This window comes from Xyrauchen texanus, chromosome 5, assembly GCF_025860055.1.
Source record: "Xyrauchen texanus isolate HMW12.3.18 chromosome 5, RBS_HiC_50CHRs, whole genome shotgun sequence".
NCBI classification, from domain to species: domain Eukaryota; kingdom Metazoa; phylum Chordata; class Actinopteri; order Cypriniformes; family Catostomidae; genus Xyrauchen; species Xyrauchen texanus.
Window position 1 is genome coordinate 4,888,608 of NC_068280.1, and position 23,558 is coordinate 4,912,165.

The 23,558-nt window shown below is 37.2% G+C and overlaps 1 protein-coding gene across 1 annotated transcript; it reads right to left on the reverse strand.

The window, feature by feature from the left end:
• Nucleotides 1-16,102: 16,102 nt before the first annotated feature.
• Nucleotides 16,103-23,404, reverse strand: LOC127643451 (3-oxo-5-alpha-steroid 4-dehydrogenase 2-like). Its single transcript, XM_052126217.1, has 5 exons — nucleotides 23,006-23,404; nucleotides 19,458-19,621; nucleotides 18,775-18,876; nucleotides 16,896-17,046; nucleotides 16,103-16,355 (listed from the first exon to the last, which is right to left on the reverse strand). Exons 1-5 carry the CDS (start codon nucleotides 23,278-23,280, stop codon nucleotides 16,289-16,291), a joined length of 759 nt encoding a protein of 252 aa, XP_051982177.1. The 5' UTR covers nucleotides 23,281-23,404; the 3' UTR covers nucleotides 16,103-16,288.
• Nucleotides 23,405-23,558: the final 154 nt, after the last annotated feature.

Here is a 23,558-nt window from a genome sequence, read left to right on the forward strand (position 1 = left end):
ACGCTCCCGGGCAGCTATTTTCTATGAAAACAAGTGGCATAAAAGTCGAGCTTCTATCTAATTGAAAAGGGATTATTTTTCAGGCTGGTCCAATAAATGCACATTCGTATCCTGAAGTTCAACCCAAAGAACATGCATGCATATACAGGTGGTATAATTTTAAATGTTTTAACTGTCAGTCAATGTCTGTATCAAAAAGGCGATTGGCTCTTTTAACTGTAAGATGGGACTTCCTTTTCTACATCCAATTGAACTTTAACAATTTTTCCCATTCATTTTAACATGAGAGGTCTGTCTTGAGCTGGTCTCTATGAAAAGTCACTGCTTTTGGGACTTGTGTTATTTTTATGATGCACAGTTTCTCTCAGACACAATGACTAGGTAGACGACACACACACGGATGCATACAATGTGAGACCCATTCCTGCAGAAACATTTTCCCAGTCCAACCACACCCTGACAAGACTGCATTTTTGAGCCAAAAATTTGTTCCGTACCATGACTCGGCATGCGTGTGTATATGTGTGTGTGTGTGTGGGAACCTGTGGGCCCTCATAGATGATGATGTCAACTTTACTTTAGGCTGAAGAATGTGCGAAATCAAATGAGGTAAAGAGAAAGACCAGCAGCCTCCCCTCAGGCTTTAGTCGGCATTTAACACTCAAGCTACTTTGGAAATGCTTTGTTTACAGTCTAATAGAGGCAGTTTCCCACTGATTGTCTACTGATTTGCAAACATGTGTCCTTTTGTGTAAGAACTAGGGCTGGGTGATTATATCTTTTATATTTTTCAGCCTTTTGATTATATTTTTTTATATACTGTATCTGAATAGTCAACTGACTTTTGCTAAATTCAGTAAAATACATTAAATGGTCATTAAAAACAATCAAGGTGTAGTTTCCACATGGTTTCTAACTAAATGATCAAAAGCAAGAATGATATTAAAGTTATGATATGGCAGGTCTTCTGTATGATTTACATTAAGATTTTGAATAAACAAACATTATGTTGCTCATACTGTATGAACAATGCAATGTATTGTAATGTCAATGTAAGTCTATGGACATTTTTTTTTGGGGGCATTACCTGGCGAAACAGGACGTGGAGCCAGAGACCCAGGGGGTACAGAGCCGAGGGAGGCTCAATGAAGGCAGGTTGAGCCGTGAAAGGTGGAGCCGTGAGAGGCTCGAGGGGCGAAATGGGAGAACTTGGAGCCTGAAGAGTCGGCGAAGGCTCAAAGGCCCAGGATAGAGCCAGAGGGACGGCGGACCAAAGCCGTGCCAGAGGCTCGGAGGACCGAGGCAGAGCTGGGGAATTGGAAGACTGAGGCGGAGCCGGTGGGGCTGAGGACTAAGGTGGAGCCCTAGGGATCAGAGGGCAAAGGCGGAGTCCAGGGCTCGGATGGTCTAGGCAGAGTCGGAGGGTCGAAAGTTCCCCTTGTCTGTGATGTCACAGGGTGCTATGGTCGAGCCAGTGACTTGATGGGAACCGGCTGATCAGGAGGACTCAGGGTGTGCACAAGGGCGGGAACCAACTCCAGGTCTGATAGCTCAGTGAGAGCTGGCTCTGGGATGGAAGAGGATTGTAACACTGGTTCGTTGGCCATGGCGGGTTTGGGTGTTGGCTCGTTGGCTGTGGCAGGCATGGGCGTTGGCTCATTGTCCGTGGCAAGCGAGGACGCTGGGCAATGGGGTAGAGGCGGGCCTGGACCATGGAGCAGAGGCAGACTTGTGACATGGCATGGAGCAGGCTCAGGTGTGGCTGTGACATGGCATGGAGCAGACTCGGGATCCGGGGCAGAAGGTGGTGCAAGTTCTGAGACTATGACGTGGGACTCTGGCTCTGCAACCATGATGGAAAATTGTGGCATGGCAACATTGATGGTGGACTCATGACAGTGGGTTCTGCCATGGCGGGTGCTATGGAATTGCTGAGTTCCTCATCAGCCACTTCCACAGTGAACGACGAACCGCTCAGCACCAAGGCATAGTCCATGAACTGAGCCAGAGTCCATTGAATCTTGCCTCCAGGCATTATGGAGGAGACTGGCTCATTTAAGCCCACCCGGAAGATATCCTTAAAAGCGACTTCATTGAAATTCACCCGATCACAGAGTCCACAACGAATTCTTCAATGGAACGTCTCCCTTGATGTAAGCGCAATAGCTGAACTGCTGGGTTCCTTTTAGCAAGTATTCTGTAACATCACTTAGCAATGACAGACAGACGAAGACGATGTAGTGTGAAGAACCCAAGTGCAGTTTATTTACAATGTGAAATCCAAAACCAAACAAGCATACATTTCTTGACTTGAAACAACATTACATAAACACAAAACATGAGCAAAAACACATTTAAATGTGACAAGCACAAGCTAATAGCACATGCTAATAAAAATAAAATGGGGGAAACACGTCATACAACACATTCATAAACACAAACTTAGTGACACATTGACCTGTGTCCTCTCTAGTTCCTTAATCACTGAAACATGATAGCGTTTAAGAGAGGTCATAAAAAAACAACCAAAAACGGCCTCACAGCTGAGAGAAAATTGCCTTATATATGTTCCTGTGTCATGGTCTTTAAAGTCTCTTTTATCTGAGTTGGAAAAAAATCTTGGTCTTTGGTAACTGAGAAAGGAAGTGCGAGATCAAACAGAGTTGGCAGATGGAAGACGGTGTCTTGATTTCTGAGGTTTAGCGTTATTGGCTTATTGGCTTATCTACAGAGGCTGCGCTATTCTTCACTGTGATAACAGTCTGATTGGTTTCTCTGATGTTATTTCCCACAGTATCATATGCTTTATATAGAGCTGCACTAATAATCTCACAAGTGGTTAAAAACTCACAAGTGGTTGTTGGTAAAGAGTTTACAGTGAAAAAAAAAACCCTATATTATTGTGATGTTTATGGTCTGAGATAAAACCGGTTTAGTAATGCTGAGAGTCCAGTGCTCACTCTCCGTGGACTCTGCTGGTGAAATCACCACTGGGCTGCTTGTGTATTTAATCTCACCCTACAGCGCAAACTGTTGACAAAAATGAGGAATTTGGGTCAGGCACAGTCGAAACTAACAGTATGACCTGTTTAGACCCTCTGAAGCTCAAAGACTATGTGGCCAAAAGTCAAGATTCCCCATGGACACATGCACTGGGAAGTACTTCATAACACACACATGCACAACACAGACTCATTCCTAACAATTGTCATACAGTATGTGCATATGAAGCCAAAGTAGAAACATAAGGATGCCTGAAATGTAGATATTGTCTGTAGTGTTCCAGATTAATAGAATATGCACTTTTGAGGAAGATAGATATTATATATATATATATATATATATATATATATATATATATATATATATATATATACACAGCCGGTGACAGACCGACAATGCAATTGTTTAAATTAGTATTTTTCCACACTGGCCTATTATTGTGGTATAATCCATTAGTGATAAACGGCACATAAAAACAAAACAAAGTTTGATTCACCGCTTCTCATGTTGATTTTACTTGGCCAAAAACTGGACCAGACTTTATGCCGATAGGGATGTCAGACTAGTTTATACGTATTGGAAGGAAGTTCAAGAGCTGGATCTATGTGCCGCAAAACTGTATTTTATAAGATAAACAACGTACAGATTAACGGGGTAAACACGGGAACAAAAGAACATACACGATGGGGGAAAAAACACAGGATCAGAGAAAACATAAACACAGAATCAGCGAAAACATGAACATGGGTCAAGAACAGGGTCAAAACACATACAACAACTGGCAACCAATGATACAAACAACAGGGCTTTAAATAAACAAAGGATAATGACTAAATAGCACACAGGTGAGGACAATGAAGGACAGCTGGCAGAGATGAGATCAGGGAATTATGGGAAGTGTAGTCCGGGAACAGATGACAGGGGAGAAACACAGGGCAGACAACAGTGAATCGTGACACTAGTAGTGTCTTAGCAGCCCCTTAGAGAACAGAGTAAGCTTAAAACACACACATTTATGGTGCAAACCTTCAGATGGCCTTATCTTCCACAATCCTTTTTAGTGATAGTGCATTCCTGTAATCTCCACACCCATAATAATTTTTTAAGGGTGGAGCGATTTTGTTCATGTTTTGTTCTGATGCAAATGCAAAGATGACAACGATGATGATAAATCATGCTTTAGTCAACCTGAGCTGTTCAATTCCCAGAAAGAAAAGAAGAAGAAAAAAAGAAAAAGACTCAGAGAGGGCGAGAGAAGGGGAAAAGGGGTAATGTGTCTACTGTGGTAGTTATCTTGGAAATTACCCCAAAATAATAATGGACAGCTACAAAACCAGGTGTCACACACACACACACACCTCCTGAAGTAGAAGTTGCAGGATAAGAATGAGGTGGGCTACAGTAAAAATGACCTCAACATCTATCTATCTATCTATCTATCTATCTATCTATCTATCTATCTATCTATCTGTTGGAATAAGCTGCAAAGTAGCCAGTTTCCACCATGCAGGTTATTCTGGCCAATAGAAGCACATACTGTGTGCCACTAATATGTAAATCTGAAATCAGTAATCCCACAATAATAGAATGACATGAAAAAAAAACTCCATTGGAACTGATGATTTCAGTCATTCAAATGTCAATGCTTGGCCTTTTTATGCACAATATGCTCAACAAAATATGATCACAAGCTGTCACAGGAGACACATTTGAGATGCATGTTAACACCATGTATAAATTACAATATATCATATATGCCTGTGGTTCAAGGCTGATGTGAGGTGTAATCAGAGCCACTGTGTTTAAACATGCCCAGAGAAAGCAGATGTTGATTGGTGGACTGGCCTGAGGGAGAAGCTTGGGCATGTTACTGTAACACAAGCTAGCTTCCCACACTCTGTGTGTGTTTGTGTGTGTGATAGATTACTGCCATATTGCCCTGAGCCTCTTACAATTAGCCAACTTAAATTGTTATTACCCTCTGTCATTCCAACAAAACCTGCAATTTCTCATTCTCTCTCCGTGTGGCATGGGAAGATGTCAACGGTTTTAATTAAGAAGGAAAAATAGAGATGGATCTGAAACACACCTCAATAAAGCTTTCCACCAGCTCTTGGGAAATAAACATCACCTTAATACAGGAAATAATACTGACACATGTTTTGTATGAACCATGTTTTAGTGACTTTCCATGACAGTGAATGCCATTCTAACCTACTGCTTACTGCATACTGTGCAGAACACTGTATATTGCTTACTACCAAAGTATTTTTAGCAAGTCAGTCCACTGGCGGCCATCTTTGAAACGCTCTCAGGTAGCGGTTTTTCTATGTAAACAAGTGGCATACAAGAGCAGCTCCTATCTACTTGAATGGGAAAAGACCGAAATCTCCAAAACTGTTGGTGAAAATTATGATCAAAGAACATATTTCAAATCAGCAGTAAAATCACACAACATTGGTTTAATAACTTGTGCTTCTTTACCTCAGATTACACTTAAAACAAAATTGTCCCAGCTTGTATAGGCTAGCAAATGTGCATGTGCGTTCTTGAGCTGATTGACAAGCGATGTCTGTATCTAAAAGGTGATTGGCTCTTTTACCAGTAAGGCATGACTTCCTTTGTACATCCATTGACTGTTGGGCATTCCAGTTTCTAATTATTATTAATTTGTCTTTTTATTTATTTATTCTATCCACTTTTCTCCCCAATTCCCTCTACTTAATAGGTCCTCGTGGTGGCGCGTTTACTCACCTCAATCCGGGTGGTGGAGGACAAGTCTCAGTTGCCTATTCTGCATCTTATCACGTGGCTCTCTGTGCATGACACCACGGATACCCTCCCTAGCAACCAGGCCAATTTGGTTGCTTAGGAGACCTGGAGTCATTCAACACCCCCCCACCCCCATTATTAGCAAAAACATTTAATTTATCTCTGATAAATAGTCTCTGTTACTACTTATTAAAAAAATATATAATATATATATATACGTAGCAAAACTGTACATATATATATAAATATATATAATGCAGCAAAGTATGCTATTTTGTATACTGCACATTTTGGCAAATGCATTAGTCATCCAGGTATTTCATGCATATAGAATATCGCCTTAAATTGCACAGCATACATAATACAGCATATGTACTTTACTGACTGCACTTGCACTGTACAATTTGATTTATTTTTTATTTAATATTTTAATAATTTTTTAATTAAGCTTTTATTTTTTTGTCCTTGTTCTTAAATGATTTAAAACCGAGTTCTATGTGACTTTTATTTTATTTATCTTTATTATGTCTATGTGATGCACTTTGAATTACCATAGTCTATGAAATGTGCCATATACTGTAAATAAACGTTTTACAGTACATACCGCAGCAATAGTAAAAGTAGTGTGGTTGAGCGTGATTCTGAACATAGCCTGAGAATACATAGACTCTAAATGGAAGCGTATAAACAGGCACTCCCTCTCATTTATCTCTATTTAGCGTCTTATAGTAAGAGAATCAAGTAAAGTATAGATGTCGTCCTTACATGCACGCGCACACACACACACAGCAGGGGAACCTGGCTTGCCCTCAGTGGGATTATTTGTGGCGTCACAGTCTGTGTGTGAGGACAATTTCTCATGGGAACTGCAGAGAAAGCGGCCTGTTTTAACAAAAACAGTGTGTTTACTACACAGGCTAATTAGAGAGAAAGCACAGTGTCGAAATGAGTGGGAAACTATATTGTAAAGGATATTTCAGTCCTGACTTTATACACAAAAAAGCTCTCTCAGGACTGGATTTATGGAAACATTAAAGGGATAGTTTACCCAAAAATGTAAATTTTGTACTTGTTTGCTCACTCTCATGTCATCAAAGCTCATAAGCTGCTTTTGGTTTAGTGAAGCACAGACTGATACATTTGGAAGATGTGAGGGTGAATAAATTATTATTTTCATTTTTGGGTGAACTATTCCATTGCTGTGCAAATATTGCTGTCTGTTGTCTTTCTACACCTCTTAAAGAGTTGCACATGTTCCTACAATGTGTAAGACAAATTTGAAACAGGTAAACAGAGCCCTGCAGACACTGATCTGCAGTCAGTTGCATTTCTGTCAATGCTAAAGTAATGCAGGGAGCATGTCAGTGGAACTGTGTGGAATGATCATACTTTGATTGTAGGAGTATCAAATTCCCCAAATGTTCCACACCCTGTCATTAACGTTTATAAACAGATAAAACCCAGATGCTGCACATTCCTTGCATTAGAAAAGATACACTATAACACAAACAAGATAACACCATAAAACTGTAATGTGTGTAAGTTCACGTCATCTTTAAAATCAGGTATGCAGAATGTTTTAACATTTTATTGATGTTTTGGGTACATTTATGCTATGGAGCTAAATGTAGTAGGCCTAACATCTTTTGTAACTCATGAGCAGGATGGGTTGGAAAGAGAGAGAGAGAGAGAGAGAGAGAGAGAGAGAGAGAGAGAGAGAGAGAGAGAGAGAGAGAGAGAGAGAGAGAGTAAGAGTGCATCTATTATGAACAATTGACCAGCTGTGTTCTTCTCAGTTCCATGTGTAATAAAAGCCTCATGAAATGGCTTGACGAGTGCAGTTTTCTTTCCTGTGTTGATGTGTTGAAAAAAGGAAGTTGGGGGCGGGACATATCGAAAGGCTCATCCATTTTTTTTTAAATAGCTATCAAGTTTTAGCTACTTTGCAGCCATGAATCATGCTTTGCTATTTTCTTGTCTGTTGTAGGTGGTTTTAAGGGGAGGGACATTCTCATTTGAGAGAGTGTTTGATTGGACAAAAATCTGTGTAGTACAGGATGAAGTCATCAGTACTTTTTGTCCGTTTTCCCAGAAATTAAAGACTTTAATTTTGTGCCAAACTGCATTCTTCTATGTAAGCCAATTTATAGCATAGTGCCAGTATATCTTTACACTGAAAATGCAACAAAAAGAAGCATACTAGGAGTAGCCGGATGATGAAAGTCTGAAACCGGTATTACTGAGTGTGGAATGTAGGACTCTTCGTGCAGTCAGGGGCGTAACTACACATTTCCGAGTGGGTATGCAAAACTACATTTTGTGACCTGTGTATCTGTCAAGTGGGGGGTGGGGGGGGGGGGTGGTGGTATTGGAGGGGTCGAGGAGGCCGATTGCACCACCTTTATTGAGCTGCTTGCTGCGCCCACCTTTACATGGTGCCCCATGCATTGCATACTTTGCATATATGGTTTTTGTGCCTCTGTGCGCACTCAAAGGTCGCGGCTTATACTTCTGTGCAGAAAGGGCGGAGTTACCTTGCCGCAATTCTGACCAAAACAATAGTAAATAATGGAGAATGTAGCAACTAGCGAAACTTCTGTGAAGACAGCACTGTGAGTTGAATGCTTTATCATCACACCACATTATGTGAATATGCACATTATTTGAGATATAAGAGTTTGAATCACAAGCTAAATCTAACAGCAACGCATCGCATGTGTTTGAAAGTTCACTTCCATGAGCTGTTAAACGGCGAGTGATTCCATTAAATAATAAACTTTTAGTTTTCAATTAGGGTTGAAACTTTAATTCATACACTATATTGCCAAGTGCATAGTGTATAATATAGTGCATAGTGTCATTTGGGACACAGCTTGAAAATGTTAATAATTTTTATTTTTTTTATCTCCTAAAAGTGACTTTTATCAACGTTTAGGAGGACACTAGCATATAGATGGCTTCAAAGCTAATGCATATAAACCCAAAGCCACAAAACTCTCATTTTTATTTCATGGGGTCTTTAAGGGTTGGCTTTGACTAGCCAAACTAGGCCAGGTTTATTCATAATTATTCAAGTAGTATGACGGACTGACAGCTTCAGTCCGCATTTCATTTCATTACATTTTTAACAAAGAGTGAAATGTTACTAAGGCATTCAGTCCCTAACATTCGGCCTAACTTCCTCTTTTGTGCTTCACAGAGGAAAGGAAGTCATACAAGCTTGTAAAGATTTGAGGGTGAGTATATAATGACATACATTTATTTTTGGGTGACCAATAGCTATAAGCTATAACACAAGTAGGCAGCTCCCTCTGCTGGCTTTGCTGTAGCTATACCTACTTGTTTACAAAGCACTATTCTTTAACCAAAAGAGTTGCCTGTTAATATAATATATATACATTTTATTTGTATAGCGCTTTTCGCAATACATATCGTCCCAAAGCAGTTTTAAGAAATTTAGCATTTCAACGCTCCTTGAACAAGCCACGAAAAAAATCGCATTGAACAACTCCATTATGACTAATGCCATATAAATATTTTTATTTATTCATTTGGGTTTCATTTTTACTGTTCGCAGTCAATTAAAATAGTTAAACGTTTTTTTTGCTCATAGTATTTTCAGTCAGGATTATGATCGGTTACCTATGAGTCCATCAGGACCCAAGATGGTCAGAGTGTTGAAGGTGAGTGTTATGTTATAATTCTGTAAAATACAGGACTATGGAGTTCATATTTAACTCTTATTAGCCAAAAAGGTGCAAACATGTGTGTAGTTTTATCTGTCTTCATTTCTAAACCCGTTTATTGAGAATACACACGAGAGCGTGACACAGTACACATACATAAAGGGTCACCGGGGCTAGTTGTCACACATTTAATTTCAGTGTATATTTATCAGGGTTGGTTTATTTTTAAATGAAGTTTCTGTATAGACACATGCAATATTGGCTGCATATAAAACGGCTTAAGTTTACCATCAAATAGCAAAATATCAGTTATGCAACTCGAACCAATGTACGAAACATTTATAAATGGGCATAATTAATAAATTCCAACATGTAAATGCATGTGACAACTTGCCCCAAATGTACATTTATTAGAAATTCCCTCCTCCTGAGAACCTTGTTCAACCTTTTTGAATTAAATCTACCTTATTTACATAGTTGATCTTCTTGCCTTAATGTAGTGCACTGCTTACTAATGTTGTTTTGGTGTCTGCTTGATAACACTCACTTGACTTAAACCTTATAGTTATTCAGATAAAGCCCAGGTGACTTTCCTATATGTCAACTAGCCCACGAGTCTCAACATCTTTCAACTTTCCTCCATTTTTAATCACCTTCATGACTTCGGTGTAATGCATGGATATTTTCTTCATGCATGTTTTATGTCTGTAGGTATGAGCAAGCTCAGGAGTTTCTGGCACAATTATAAAGTGCTGATTGTTATGGGCTCTGGCCTTGGGTTGGTGCACTGGGGTTGGTATACGATCAAATCCAACCCACTGCTGAGGAAGAACAGGGAGGAATATATTCCCGAGCCGGGCATCGTGTCATACGTTGCTCCATCCCAACCACCTCTGCCCCCTTTGCCCGAGCGGAGCAAGAAGAGAGAGGCCAAAGCCAAGGAGTAGCTCAACCTGCTGCTCAAGGTGGGACAGTTTAAATTCCCTTTTGACTATTTTATCTCTCTGAGGTCCACTTGTCAATAAATGTAGTTTTGATGTTTAGATCATTTCTAACATTTCTGTGAACTTTCTGACTAGGGCTGAGTATTCAAACCAGTTTCTTGATTCAATATCACTTCATATGGGTATATTTCAGTAACAGTGTTTATTTTGCTTGCATATGCAAGAAATTCTCTCAGCTAATGCTGTCAATTATAACGTGACCGCTTCTAGCTATAATTAGAAAATATTAATTTAATAAATTATATATGCTGTAGTTTTTCATCATATTGGTCACATTTTAGCTTTAAATTTTTAATTTTTTTTAAATTCCATCAATAAATGTCTTGAAATTGCATATATTATATTCAGGGATGCCAACTACTCACCTTTCGGCTAAAGTCACCTTTTCTGAAGCAAATTTGAACAAATCGTTCAGTGAAATGTTTTATTTTACTTTTACTTTAATTAAAATCACTTGATATGGGTCGTTTAAGATTAAACGCTTAAAAAACCTTTAAAGGGGTCATGATATGCCTTTTTAAAATTATTTTAATATGTACCTTGAGGTTCACTTATAATTAGGACTGTCAATTGATTAAACATTTTTATCGAATTAATTACATGATGTCCCGATTAATTAATCGTGATTAGTCGCATTTAATCGCATATACAAATATTTGCTGAGAAAGCCCCTCATATAACAATAATTCAATATATAATGTTGAAATAATGATACATAGTTATCTTTAAATATTAAAAAATTATATATTCAGAAAATATATATTCAGATAATTAAAATGCATTACATTCTTGTGGCAGAAGAGTTCATCATTGATAAGACAATACAAAAAGCAGCTTTAGAATACAATGTATTGTTTATTACCATATTATTGATCATAAGTCAATCATTGACACACAGTTCACAGCAATCAATTACACAAGTGAATTTGTCAATCAGTTGGAGATAGTGTTGTCACGGTACCAAAATTTCAGTATTCGGTACCGATACCAGTGAAAATCCACGGTTCTCGGTACCAATTTCGGTACCAAACCAAAGTTTAATTTAGACTAAATTTACAAGAAAAAATCCACGGTTCTCGGTACCAAAGCAAAACACAAAAACATGCTAATTGAACAACACACTATTTTTATTAATAAAGGTAAACAATGCCATTCTTTATACTTATTTAAAATTGTGTTTCAAGTTTTTCCACAACTAATAAATGAAAATAAATTACACACCTAAAAAACACAACAATAAGCCATGACTGAATAAACACTCAGTGTTATATTTATAAACTTAAACATTTTTATAAATTAAAACGTCATTTAAAAAAACCTCTGGTGTGTCATTTAAAAAAAACCTTCATGTCCTCCTGTTTTTTTTTTTTAACCCTAATAAAATGTATAGTAGCATTAAATAGTTAATAAAGAAGCTTAATTCTAACACTCATTATATTTGCGTTAGCTGCACCATGTAACGTTATGCTAATGATTTACTACACGGCTAATATTGTGTTTATTTCAATCCGACATTCAAATTAAAATATGGTATATAACTCAAAACAGAACCTCTAAATTTGAAATTAATTTGAAACTTACCTGCTTGAACTCTTTCATTAGATCCGGTGTCGGTCTTTAAGGTGTTTTATCAAGTTTGATGTGTTTCCTGCTTTTGAGAGAAAACTTCGATGACATCGTTTGCAAATTGGTTTTTGATGATCTATGATGTTCCCTCGTCATCAGCCGCAAATCCGAAATATTTCCACACATGGCTCTTTCCTCCTTTCTTATCAACAAGAGCAGTCACCACAGCAGCGCCGGCGGTCGCCATGTCTCAGCGCTTTCATGAGGAGGACGCAACTTCACGCTGCCGTGGTGCATGCGCGAACTTTGACCGGTACTCGGTACCACTGGTACTTGGTACCGAGACGTTTTTTTTAGTACCGACTTGGTACCGAAGTACCGAATATTTTGACAACACTAGTTGGAGATTTATTATGAGGGCTTGTTTAAGGACCCGTCAATTTACACCTGCATCAGACATGCTTGTGTAGCGTCTCTGGTGTGTTCCGTCATAAACATAAAATGTTCTTTACTGTGTCAAGTTAAATATAGTTTAATACTTAGAACACATCTTGAGATCTTGTCTGTTTTGTGCTGTCTGGTTGTTTTCTTCACTGTATAAACTGTGCGTTGCCACACAGCTGAAATTTCACTTACTGCCCTCTGGAGTATACAGGTGGTACTACAAGCATTTCTCAGGAATCTTCCTTATTACAGTCCAGGGCATTGCGATTAATTGCATTAATTTTATTAACGCGTTAAATCGACAGCCCTACTTATAATATTAGTGACTTTTTTTTGACACAAAACTGTTATATATTTGTAAAACAGGATCATTTTCCTCCCTCATTCTGACACTCTGTCAGAAACAGTCTGTTTTGGTGCTGCTTCCCCTTTAATTCTTGACAGTAAACGGCTACAGTTATGATTGGCTCTATGCTCTTGACTGACCTGCTCTCTCTGGCATCTCACTGCTCACCAATGCTGGGTAATTAAAGATAAAGTAATTCAAGATAAAGTAATCATTGATGTGCTGTTGTGGAGGTGGTCAGATGCAAATGTATACCACAGTGTGACGTCATATGGAGGAATATGAAGAATAAGCAGTGAGGAGGAAGTGTTTAGTTCTGCAACTTATAGTATGTTTTTATAGAACAATGACCTCTTTATATGTCAAAAGATCAAGGAAAATGTAATTCCTCATGTCATGACCCCTTTAAATACATTAAACAAATCACTGAATATATACACTTTGAACACATGCTATGAATTTCTCACCTTTTCATCTCTCATGAGTTTGCATCCCTGTATATTGGATATATATGTTTTTTTGTGACATGTTTATTGTTTGAATAAATTGTCTATTTAAATGTTTTTACATCAATATATAGAAAACATGCTAAATCGGTGCTGTCTCTTTAAGACTACCGGCATCAGTCAGTGAGCACATTTTAATCAGAGAGGATGCGTTTCTGTAGCACATCCATGTGTTTAGAATTTTAAAAAATATTTTTGTTGCCAGAGTATTAAAAGAGACATTATTTAATGGCATATGGATTGTGTGGATCATGTCTTTGGACACACATTACACGGAACGAGTCAAACTAATCTTTTACCCTCAACACGCAGTTAAATTATCTTGCTGAACTACTTTGCCGCTATACCACACAATCACTGGTGAGTGAAATCTGAACATTTACCAACCAGTGCCTAATCACAGAGATTTGTAGTCGCTGAGCGTGAAATTAGTTAGCATATCTGAGTGATTTACTCACTTTGTAGAGGGTTGCGCACATAGTAATTATTGATCTTGGGATTTAAGAATCGATATTGATTGCAATGCATCAGTAAATTGATATTTTTACCCAGCCCTTTTTCTGAACCTTACAATCCATTTACAATGAAATTGTTTCACACAAACTATCAAGTTGAGACTGAAATGATCAGGGATGTTGTTAAAACTCAAATTTAGTTGCTTGTTTCTAACGTCAGGATCCTTCAGGAGGATCTGCAGAGCGCAGGTGCTACACACAGTCAGGAGCAGCACAAGATCTGACATACTTTGTCTAATTTAACTTTTATCAATAGCATTTCTGGTGTTTAGGAATAATAGTGCATTAGCTGTTGTTCAGTAGGCTTTCATCAATAAGGAAAGATCAAGAAAAGTGTGATATGACCCCTATGCAGCGTTAAGTGTGTGTGCTTTGTTAATCAGTCACTCGGGTCCAACTGTCACAATTCTAGTCATACAATGAACACGTGCTGCTCTATTCTCCGATGAGATTTTTGTTGCGAATCGTATCTTGTGTTGAAGGTTACAAGATATATTCTTGTTAATGTCAGATTATGCAGATATTCCATTTTTTTTTATGGTAGTAGTTTTCCCTTTTTACAGGGCCAATATTAAGGCCTTTTTTTGTTCTGGACCAATCAGCTACTAGTTCAAATTTGCCTTGATCATTTTTACTCGCCCCACCACAAAAAATACATGAATACAAATACATAATTTATATAATATTATTTTTAGTGACACATTTTTATATGTGTCAGAAATGTGGCTGATGATTAATTGTCAAACAAATAATTGCAAATATGACAATTAGTTGTTTTTGGAACCCAGTCAACCTGAATAATTATATTATATTATATTATATTATATTGTGCAATAGTAAAAATGTCTGTCCTAAATTCTTCTCTTACATGTTAATTTGGATAGTCAAATGTGACTGGAATTTCATTTACAGGATAATTGCGGTTTGATCAAATATTTGCCTTCAGACGATTTCTTAAAATCACGACAGGCCTAGTCAGAAAAAAATATATTCATATAATATATTCATAATTTAAAGGTTATTTTTCAAAATGAGTTTTTCATGTATTTTATTTACATTTGCAAAAGGCTCATTTACATTTGACAGATGCTTTAATTCACAGCTACTTGGTGTATGTATGTGTATATATCTATATCAGCATGTGTGTTCCCTGACCTTGAACTCATTGAGCCCATGACCTTGATGTTGCAAGATTATCACAAGCCATCCCCTCAATTTCAACAGCCTTATCTATGTAAGCCAGGTAGATAAAGTTTCTTTGGTGACCTGTTTAAATCAGCTTATTTCACAACAGCATTCAATTAATCATTGCAGAAAAACTAACGTTTATGTTTGCATAAAAAAAATCTATATGTATGTAATGACAATGCATATAATATACATTGAATGTTGGAGCCATTGTAGAATGTGTTAAATGTTTTCTTGTATTTTAATGCAATTTCAGTTTTGCTCACTGAGTGGTGTTTGGGCATAACAGATGTACTTAAGTGTTGTTGGCTAAGCAAGCACACCAATTTTTGACCGTGTGTGAACTCTGTTACTGTAATGTGAATCAAGTTTGTGCATGAATGAAAAATATAACAACACTGGAATGGAAATTAACTTAAAATGAAAAAAACAAAAACAGCCAGTCAGTTGTCTTATATCGTACCTTTTTTCCTAACATCATCCCTTTGATTCTGCAGATCCCGAACCTCGTCCTCTACTAAAGACATTTATTGTGTACAGCAAAGACCGAGAGGATGAAAGGCCAGAGCTGGCTAAGGAAGAACTGGCTATGGGTTGCTTGTGGCGCATTTCTTGGTATCCATACTGGCACATGGCTCCTGCAAAAGTCAATGAAGAACCTGGTGCGCTCAGATCAACAGCTTAAAAGTAAAGCCATCCCAGAGAAGTAATAAGAAATGAGAACTTCTAAGTGAATATAGTTCAAGAGATGTTATGGGGGTTGTATACGGTTTCTCTAGGAGATGATAAGTGCTTTATTCTCCGTATGGTTTCTGATGAACACATATGAAATGACATTTACATACAGCATTTACTGAGAGCAAAACATGGTGTATCATATTATTCACTTGAAACAATGTACAGAAACGCTATAGTTCAGAGGACTTTGAACGGCAGCTTTGTATGGTGTGTGTTTTAGGTTTCCTGAGCACTAATCGCACTTGACTGGTTATAAATATTTATGGATGATTCATTATTTTACTAAACTTCTTGTGCAGAATGGGATATGTATAACTGACCATTCTCTGCCATGTAGAGTTGTAAACAAAAGATTTTAATGGTGTACTTAAAAAATAAAGACAAAACTTGAACAACATAACATCAGAACAGAATTCTTATTAGGTCAGTGGTTAAAATCATTTTGTTTAAATGGAAACTTTGTGTCCTTGATTTCCCTTTCAAATGTCCTTGTAAATGTGTCAACGTCCGTCTGACTTTGCTATAGCACGAAGGGGATCACAGCCTTTCTTGATTTGGGGTAATCTTTAAATTTCTCCAAATAATACCTGTGAAAAAGATAAGTGATATTACATAACTTTGGCTGGACTCTGGATGGATTCAACAGTGAATGACCATTAAAATGGTCATTTTGTCTATATATGTAGTCTTAGGCTCTGTTCCAAAATCTAGATAGCTGCCTTAATGTCTACTACCTTCAATAAATAGTCCATAAACAGAAGCATGTATTGTTCACTAAGAGGTCAGTCCCAAACTAGAGAACTTTTATTAAGAATAAATATCAATAAAAATAGACTTATTAGACTTAGAATATACTTTTAAATCTATTTATGGACTATTTTACCCATCATTTGTGTGTGCTAAGTATTTTTATACTTAATATCTTAATGCCAAACTGCCAGAGTCAAATCTCTCATAGACTTTGCTTGAGAAGTACTGTTTGAATGAGGCTGTTGCTGCCTATGTAGTGTTCACAATTAGTCACTTATGAGGTTCCATTAAAGTCAGCATGCTGCCTAGGAATGCAGTAGGCAGCAAGACAGCTTATTAGTATCTAAACATTACGTTTTGAAGCAAAACTCAAGCACCTGTGATGGTGGTAGGCTCGTGGTCCAATGGAGCAGATGGTGAAGATGGCAAAGGAGAAAGCTGGAAAGGACCAGGTGGCCACAGCGTATCCACACCATTCAACGATCTCCCCAAAGAAGTTGGCACCAGAGACCCACTCAAACATTCCCCCTAAAGATAAAACAACCATACTCAAGCATGTTTAATCGAAGAACATGTCATATGTGTGGTTTATATTAGTAATAGACTGATGTATTGGTCAGGTCAATGAACTAGAAGATATCTGGTGATTTTCAAAATTTCTTTTTTCTTCCAGATTAACAATTTTTATTGATTCACATATTTGAACATAGAAAAACAAAACATATATACACAGATTCAACATTAACCCCCACTATTACCCCTCCCAATCCCCAATCCCACCCTGGCCCCCAACAACATCCCAGTGGTCGACATGATATAGACACACACAAAAATATAATAATAATAATCACACATCCATAAATGACAGATATCCGCCCCATTTCTCCATGAACAAGTTAAGACTTTCTTCTAAATGACCCTTCTTCAAAGGCCGCCACCCTTCCCATCGCCGAGCACCACTCCTGAAATGAGGGCGCTCAAGCCGACCTCCATCCCCTTAAAAGTATCTGTCTGGCGATCATAACACTGGTTAAGACCCAACTCTTTATGTGTCTATTTTCAACATCGATGACCGCCCCTTCGCCCAAAATACAGAGTCTGTGGCAAAATGATGCCCAATACATCACACACCAAACTCTGAACCTTCAACCAAAACTCCTGGATCTTAACACCCCCCCAAAAGACATGGGTTATTTCTCCATCATCTGATGGAGAGGGGGTCCAACAGAACCAATATAAAATCTTGAATTGCGTCTCTAGATGCAGACTTTACCAAGTTTATAATATCAAGTTTTAATCTTTCTCCCATAATCTCTTGATTGAAGTTGAAGCTCCGTCCCCCAGACTCTGAATTAGCAGGGAGTAATACACTGATGCCTCATGACCTTTTCCAAAAGCAGGAATCACCACTTCCATAGTATCTGCTGCTTTAGGGGGGTGTATGCTATTCCCCAAAAATAGCGATTTTCAGGTTGTTGGCATTAGCTGATAGGTGTGTTTACTTAGATGATAAACATAATGGTGTGAATTCCAAAATCCATATTGTCAATATCAATAGATTGGATAGGATGGAAATTATGTAGTCACAGTATTATGTAGCCCCTTAGAGGACAGGGAGGGAATTTATTTAATGAGGTAGTTTTGCTTTACCTCGCAAAAAGTTTGGATTCACTCGCAATAGCCTGGTTCCCTCACAATAATTTTCGCATTCCCTTGCAATAGTAAATGGTCTGCACTTATATAGCGCTTTTTTAAACCTTAAAGGTTACCAAAGTGCTTTACGCTGTGTCACAATCACCCATTCACACACACACACACTTACACTTACACTTACACACCAATGATGGCAGAGCTGCTATGTAAGGCGCTAGCCTGCCATTGGGAGCAACTTGGGGTTCAGTGTTTTACCCAAGGACACTTCAGCATGTGGAGTCGTGTGGGCCAGGAATCGAACCACCAACCCTGCGATTGGCAGCCAACCAGCTCTACCACCTGAGCCACAGCCGTCCTGTGTCTGCCTTCTCTCACAATAAATGTACTGTTTATTCACAATATTATGCGTTCCCTCACACTGAATGTTGCATTTTCTTGCAATAAGTTTTGAGTTCCTTCGCAATTAGAAAAAAATTAAATTGGGTCATAAAACATGCTTAATTTTTAGCTTGAAATGTGACCTGGACGTGTTTAAATTATGATATAAATGAGTTTGACAGAAAAATATTAAATGCAACTGAACCCTTCAAGAGTCAAACTGACCTCTCGGGATTTTATAATGGATCTCTCCTGGTTTCCTCAGGTTTCGTAAAATGTAGTCGCTGTGGATGTTGATGGCCATTCCTGAGAAAAACATTAACAACCCTGGAAGGGAAAAATCCATTTCTAAAGTTAGTTGAATTGTTTAGCTAATTTAATTCACTATTGAGTGTTTCTGTTATTTATAACCAATGAAACAACAACATTTAATTGATTCTATTTGAATTGATAATTTGCTACCTGTCAAAAAATTGGACACACTTGAATGTATGATCTAATGCACAAATGCTTGAAATTAGTAATGTAATTTTTTATTTTATTTATTTTTAAATGGATGATTTGGACCGGGTAGTGAAGGAAAAAGAGACAACAAGAGTCCTCCAATAGCCTGCTGTTTAAAAAGCATCTCAGGTTGCACCTCATGAAGCTGGTAGAGAGAATGCCCAGAGTGTGGTGAGCTGTAATCTAGACAAAGGGTGGCAACATTGAAGAAGCTAAAATAAAAGATAGCTTTAATTCGTCAAAGCTCTCATTCTTCCATTTGTGATATTTCACAGTTTCATTACTTTAATATTATTCTAAAATGTGGGAAATGGTAATAATTAAGAGCAAGTAGGTGTGTCCAAACTTTTGACAGGTTGTCTAGTGGTTAACTGGTTTGTTTAGTATAGCACCAGTCCATGTACCTATCACAAAGCGTGCATCCTTGTGCCATTCTGTGTGGTACTGAGTGCAATGCAGCATATAATGGCCTTGAAGAAAGCCGTTCAGAGAGCAGAAAACAACTGCAGACACCACAATGTGCAGAGGAGAGGGTCTGCCTTTAGTCAGCAAGGAAAACACAAAAGTCCTGTCGGAACAACAGAGTATAATGAAACAGTCACAAAACAAACGTGTTGGTCAAGGAAATGCACTGTTTGAAATGTACATCTTGTATAAGATCCCATGAAGAACCCTCAATCTGTCTCAGCACAGGCATAATTGATATGTTTGTTGGAAAATGCTGTTTAAGACATTTCATTTGATACGATGTAAGAATTTGATTATAAAGCAGATGGCAAACTCTGGGTCTGTATCACTGGAAGAACATTCAAAGACACTGACACCATTGAAACACTTTGCTAGTTTTACGACTCAGTATTCAGATATCGTTGGCGGAGACCATATAATGCATGCGTAGTGCCATAAATGAATCGTCTGCAAATTTTCAAACTCAGTAGAGATTAAATGACATTGGATATTAAAGGAATATTGCAGGTTCAATACAGGTTAAGTTCAAGTGTTAAGTGTAATTGCGGCCCCCAAGGAGACCATAAACAAGGAGGAAATAAAGACATTATTTTGAATTCGCTGAGGGGTAAAATTAAGCTTTTCTTTGAAAAGTGTTCTTAAAAGTAATTTAAAAGTAATCAGTAATGTGATTACTTTCCCAATGAAGTCAGTAATCTGATTACAATTTTAGAGAATTACTTTTTTGAGTAACTTACCCAACACTCAATCAACAGTAATTCGGTGAGGCTCTTACAATGGAAGTGAATGCAGCCAGTCCGTAAACGCTAAAATATACATCATTTCAAATGTATAACCACAAAGCGTTAACATTATTTATGTTAATATGATTTTAGTGTGATAAAATCCCTTACTAACCTTTTCCGTTTTCAGATGTATCCAATTTCAGGATTGTTGTCATGACAACGAAGTTGTTAGTATTGGTTGTAAATATACAGATATGTGATTTTTCTCCCCACTTAAATCATGTTAACATATGTAATGTTTTATCATGTGTCTATACTTTTGAAACTGTGTTTTTGAATGGTCTGGCCCCCGTTCACTTCCATTGTAAAGTGCACCACATTGTAAAAACCCCAGATTTTATAAAGTCAGGAAATTATAAAGTCAAAATTTACTTTTTTAGTGGAAATCAACATTATGCCACAAATGCTGTTAAATTAGTTAAACTTGTTTCAAACACAAACTGTCCCTTTAAGTATTGTTTTCAGATAAATTTAACAACGAATTAGTGAGTTTTATGATGGAAAACAATTTGTCAGTGGGTTAAGAAAAATAAACTTAATTTAAAACAAGTTTATTTTTCTTACCACACTGGCAAATACGTTTGCCCTCGACAAATATACACTACCGGTCAAAGCTTTTGAAACACACTCGTTCTTTATTATTAGGGCTGTCGATTTAATGCGTTAATTCAGTGCGATTAATTTTACAAAAAATAACACAATTAATCACAATGCAGCACACAAACAGTAATAAGGAAGATTCCTGAGAAATGCTTGTAGTACCACCTGTTTACTCCAGAGGGCAGTAAGTGAAACTTCAGCTGTATGAGCAACATGCAGTTTATACAGTGAAGAAACACTTCAGTAGCAGAACAACACAAACATGAGTTACATTCTTGCGTTCAAAACACTTGATGGAGCGTAAATCTGAACTAAGGGATCTCAAGATGTGTTTAAAGATTGAGTATTAAACTATATTTAACTTGAAACAGTAAAGAACATTTTATGTTTATGAGGCAACGCACCCGAGACGCTACACAAGCATGTCTGATGCAGGTGTTCATTGACGGTCCTTAAACAAGCCCTCATAGTAAATCTCCAACTGATTGACAAATTCACTTGTGAAATGGATTACTGTGAACTGAATGCCAATGATTGACTTATGATCAATAATATGGAGTAAACAATACATTGTATTCTAAAGCTGCTTTTTGTATCGTCTTATTAATGATTAACTCTTCTGCTACTGGAATGTAATGCATTTTAATTATCTGAATATTTTGTATTTTATACATACATATATATATATATATATATATATATATATATATATATATATATATATATATATATAATTTTAAATATGTAAAAATAACTATGTATAATTATATATTGATATAAATATGTATAATCATTTTATTTATAATTAATGTTATATGAGGGGCTTTCTTGCATATGAAATTAATCGCGATTAATTAATCAGGACACCATGTAATTAATTCGATTAAAAATTTTAATCGATTGACAGCCCTAATATTATATATATTTTTTTCTTCACAATTTAGAATAATAGTAAAGTCATCACAACTATGGAATAACATAAATGGAAATATGGGAATTATGTTGTGACTAAACAAAATCCAAAATAAATCAAAACTGTGTAATATTTTAGCATCTTCTTAGTAGTCGCCCTTTGCCCAGAATTTGCAGAAATGCACTCTTGAGTTCCCATCTATGATCGGCACTTATTGGCTGCTTTTCTTTATTATTTGGTCCAAGTCATCCATTTAAGCATAAGCCTTCAGATCAAAAGATTGTTAAGATCATGAGAAACATTTCAGTCAAATATTTCAAAACTTTTACTTTTTTTTTTTTCATGTTGCAACAGGCAAGTCGCTCAATTCAGTATGTGACAACCTGTTTCCACACAACAGCAGTTTAGTAACAAGGAATGCAAAGTTGCAAACAATGTTTGCTTGCTGGAATTAACCGGCATAACAGCTCTTTGTTTATTTGTTCCTTTCCTTACCGCAAATTCTTATCTACATTCAAAGAAAGCCGTTCGACATCTGATATCAGCCTATTAACTGAACGCATCAGTGCTCTGAAAAAAGCTTGCCTTTTTCTTCATTCCTTTGTTGCATGAAGAGGAAACAACATCTGCCTCTATCCACTTACAGTTAACACTTAGCAGACACAGTCCAGAACATTTTTAGTTTATGTATCACAGCTGTGCTTCCCATTCTAGAAACTAAAATTCTTTGTAAGTATTAAAATGTTGTGCTTGTTATGATATATTGCACTATTATTCACAAGCAGCATATGGGTAGATGACATGCTGAAATGGTAAGTTGTCCCATATACACTCATCTAAAACTACAAACTTATTTTTTATGAATATTTATTTATGCATGCAACTTTTATGATCACATATTAATTAATTGCATTAAATATTTGTACGATTACTTTATTTGTAATAATATTAATAATTTATCACATTGCAAAACAGGTTGAACGAAGGCAAAAACTTGTTTAAAATTGTGGAAAAACTAGTGAAAAGAAATGCTTACCATAAGATATACACTTTCCCTTATACATGAATGTACATTTCAACCTAAACTCTGATAGAAGAATATCAATGGACATGTTATGCATCAACTATTGGACAACGTATTTCCACAATATGCACATTGAACACAGTATGTGAACTGAGTCATTACCTTTGAAAGTAGTGTAGGCAGAAAGTCCAGAGCAGTAAATGTTGTCCCATTCCCGGAAAACACTCCGTTGCCAACAACAGCAGCACAGGAACTAAGAATGATGGAAGCTCTTGGATAAACCAGCCTGCCTTGGCCGGGACCATCACGGACTGGATGTTTGTGTCCACATAGCGCCCATACGGTGTGTGTGTGCTCATTTGCCGCAGGAGGTAAAGCAGTCCCCCAACCACAAAAGCCCAGCTGCAGTAGTAAATGGTGTTTTCCTGGCAAATCATTTCTCCTGCTGTTAGGTTTCAGGATTACAAACCTTTTTCATTCACATTCTAAGCACAGAGCATTCATCTCACACTCTCTCTCTCTCTCTCTCTCTCTCTCTCTCTCTCTCTCTCTCTCTCTCTCTTAATATGTAAGAGTGAAGAAGGGACCACCCTTGTAAAGCTCCCAGGTCCCTCCTTCTGTATTTTATTGGTTGAGTATGTACATGAACTGTGAAATAAATACACAAGAATTAGCATTAGCCTCTCTCAAACTGGGTAAGCACAGATAATGTTTT